General features: G+C 41.4%; 1 protein-coding gene across 1 annotated transcript in view; it reads left to right on the top strand.

Moving 5' to 3' along the window:
• The window catches only part of LOC123966927 (calcium/calmodulin-dependent protein kinase type IV-like), a gene marked incomplete at both ends in the record, with an annotated part of 11,796 nt that extends 9,661 nt beyond the window's left edge, over positions 1 to 2,135 (top strand). Inside the window, one exon of the mRNA XM_046043003.1 lies at positions 2,060 to 2,135. Coding sequence (XP_045898959.1) covers positions 2,060 to 2,135 — 76 coding nt within the window. The remainder of the gene's footprint in view (positions 1 to 2,059) is intronic.
• Between the last annotated feature and the right edge of the window lie 1,086 nt (positions 2,136 to 3,221).

Raw genomic sequence — 3,221 nt, 5'->3', positions numbered from 1 at the left:
TGTAGTAGCAGTAGTGATCGTCAGTAGTGAGATGGTGTAGTAGCCGTAGTAGATGGTGTAGTAGCCGTAGTAGATGGTGTAGTAGCAGTATTAGATGGTGTAGCAGAAATAATAGATGGTGTAGTAGCAGAAATAATAGATGGTGTAGTAGCAGAAATAATAGATGGTGTAGTAGCCGTAGTAGATGGTGTAGTAGCAGAAATAGTAGATGGTGTAGTAGCAGAAATAATAGATGGTGTAGTAGCAGAAATAATAGATGGTGTAGTAGCAGTAGTGGATGGTGTAGTAGCAGTAGTGGATGGTGTAGTAGCAGAATTAGTGGATGGTGTAGTCGTAGAAGTATTAGATGGTGTAGTCGTAGAAGTATTAGATGGTGTAGTCGTAGAAGTATTAGATGGTGTAGTCGCAGTAGTGGATGGTGTAGTAGCAGTAGTGGATGGTGTAGTAGCAGTAGTGGATGGTGTAGTTGTCGTAGTAGATGTGTAGTAGCAGTAGTAGATGGTGTAGTAGCAGTAGTGGATGGTGTAGTAGCCGTAGTAGATGGTGTAGTAGCAGAAATAATAGATGGTGTAGTAGCAGAAATAATAGATGGTGTAGTAGCCGTAGTAGATGGTGTAGTAGAAGTATTAGATGGTGTAGTAGCAGTAGTAGATGGTGTAGTAGCAGTAGTGGATGGTGTAGTAGCAGAAGTAGTGGATGGTGTAGTAGCAGAAGTAGTGGATGGTGTAGTCGTAGATGGTGTAGTCGTAGAAGTATTAGATGGTGTAGTCGTAGAAGTATTAGATGGTGTAGTCGTAGAAGTATTAGATGGTGTAGTAGCAGTAGTGGATGGTGTAGTAGCAGTAGTGGATGGTGTAGTAGCAGTAGTGGATGGTGTAGTTGTCGTAGTAGATGTGTAGTAGCAGTAGTAGATGGTGTAGTAGCAGTAGTGGATGGTGTAGTAGCCGTAGTAGATGGTGTAGTAGCAGAAATAATAGATGGTGTAGTAGCAGAAATAATAGATGGTGTAGTAGCCGTAGTAGATGGTGTAGTAGAAGTATTAGATGGTGTAGTAGCAGTAGTAGATGGTGTAGTAGCAGTAGTGGATGGTGTAGTAGCAGAAGTAGTGGATGGTGTAGTAGCAGAAGTAGTGGATGGTGTAGTCGTAGAAGTATTAAATGGTGTAGTCGTAGAAGTATTAGATGGTGTAGTCGTAGAAGTATTAGATGGTGTAGTCGTAGAAGTATTAGATGGTGTAGTCGTAGAAGTATTAGATGGTGTAGTAGCAGTAGTGGATGGTGTAGTAGCAGTAGTGGATGGTGTAGTAGCAGTAGTGGATGGTGTAGTCGTCGTAGTAGATGTGTAGTAGCAGTAGTGGATGGTGTAGTCGTCGTAGTAGAGGGTGTAGTAGCAGTAGTGGATGGTGTAGTAGCAGTAGTGGATGGTGTAGTAGCAGTAGTGGATGGTGTAGTCGTCGTAGTAGAGGGTGTAGTAGCAGTAGTGGATGGTGTAGTCGTCGTAGTAGAGGGTGTAGTAGCAGTAGTGGATGGTGTAGTAGCAGTAGTGGATGGTGTAGTTGTCGTAGTAGATGTGTAGTAGCAGTAGTGGATGGTGTAGTCGTCGTAGTAGATGGTGTAGTAGCAGTAGTGGATGGTGTAGTCGTAGTAGAGGGTGTAGTAGAAGTAGTGGATGGTGTAGTCGTCGTAGTAGAGGGTGTAGTAGCAGTAGTGGATGGTGTAGTAGCAGTAGTGGATGGTGTAGTAGCAGTAGTGGATGGTGTAGTCGTCGTAGTAGAGGGTGTAGTAGCAGTAGTGGATGGTGTAGTCGTCGTAGTAGAGGGTGTAGTAGCAGTAGTGGATGGTGTAGTAGAAGTAGTGGATGGTGTAGTAGCAGTAGTGGATGGTATAATATGTGTAGTAGACATCTTAATAATGACCTAATATAATGACTTTTGTTACTGTGATGAGTGGTAGTGGTCAGTGATACGTTCACAGCCACCGCTGCCCTGTGGGATTTCACATTACTCGCTGTTAGAGCTTCTGTCAGCCATCTGGCGGCTAACAGGCTTCTCTGCCTGCAGCTCCTGAGATCCTGCGGGGAAATGCTTACGGCCCTGAGGTGGACATGTGGTCAGTGGGCGTCATCCTCTACATCCTGTGAGTCCTTTAACACCTCCCTCCCAACCGAGCCTCCACACAAACACACACAATGAAGTGATTCAGTACTGACTCATTACTGTCAGTACGGATTTTACATTTAAAGTTGTAGGATCATCCGCCTGTCTCCTAATAGCCATTAAAGGCGATGTGTTAATGGTGCCTTCAAATGGGTTTGATGTTTACTCTCTTTCTCAGCTGAGTCAACAACAACACACTGCGCTGGTTTTTACCTTTTCTGCAAGTGGACATTTGCTCAGTTTAAATGTGACATTAACTATCCGGTCAAAAGGGTTAGAATACGGCTATTTTTCAAGTAGTTCAAGTCCAGTGAAAAAACTTAAATGGTACCAAAGTTAAAAACAACATTTACGTCACCATAACAGACATTTTCAGATCTAAAATAAACAATTAAATGAAGGAGTTTGGTTCATTATTTCACAGAAGGATCAACCGATGACCAGCTGCTCTGTCTGCCTTCATTACGATTATTTATAATATATTTTATATTGTACAAATTAAGCTTCTGAGGGTGGATTAAACAGCTGTTTCAAGGTGTTTACTTTCCTTCCCCTGCTGTAGAATAACTTGAAGTTGTTGACTCATTATTGATCCCTGAAAATTGTAAATCTCTGAAATTTAACAGTGAAGTGATCTATATATATATGATATATATCATTTATTCATTTACCTGACGCTTTTCTCCAAAGCGACTTACAATTGCTATATAGAGGTCGCACGTCTCTCCCAGCAAAGGCATGCGTCTTATCCACTGCACCAACACCACCCCAGATATATATATATATATAAATATATATATGTAGGATCATCAGTTGATCCTACAGTGAAATAATGAACAAACTCCTTCATTTAATTGTTAATTTTAGATCTGAAAATGTCTGTTTTGGTGACGTAAACGTTGTTTTTAACTTCATTTATGGTTTTTCACTGAACTACTTAGATTTACAGAAGAACTACAAACATGGCGGCATTCTAATCATTTTGACCTGCAGTGTAAGTGTGACATTCTTAGCCTATGGAGATCATTCATCCCTTAAGCTTTCAATTCTTGGTTGTTGCCAAAAT

Source organism: Micropterus dolomieu, unplaced genomic scaffold (genome assembly GCF_021292245.1).
Source record: "Micropterus dolomieu isolate WLL.071019.BEF.003 ecotype Adirondacks unplaced genomic scaffold, ASM2129224v1 contig_14574, whole genome shotgun sequence".
In the NCBI taxonomy this organism is placed as follows: domain Eukaryota; kingdom Metazoa; phylum Chordata; class Actinopteri; order Centrarchiformes; family Centrarchidae; genus Micropterus; species Micropterus dolomieu.
Note: the sequence above shows the minus strand (reverse complement) of the source record. Positions and strands in the feature narration are given on the sequence as shown.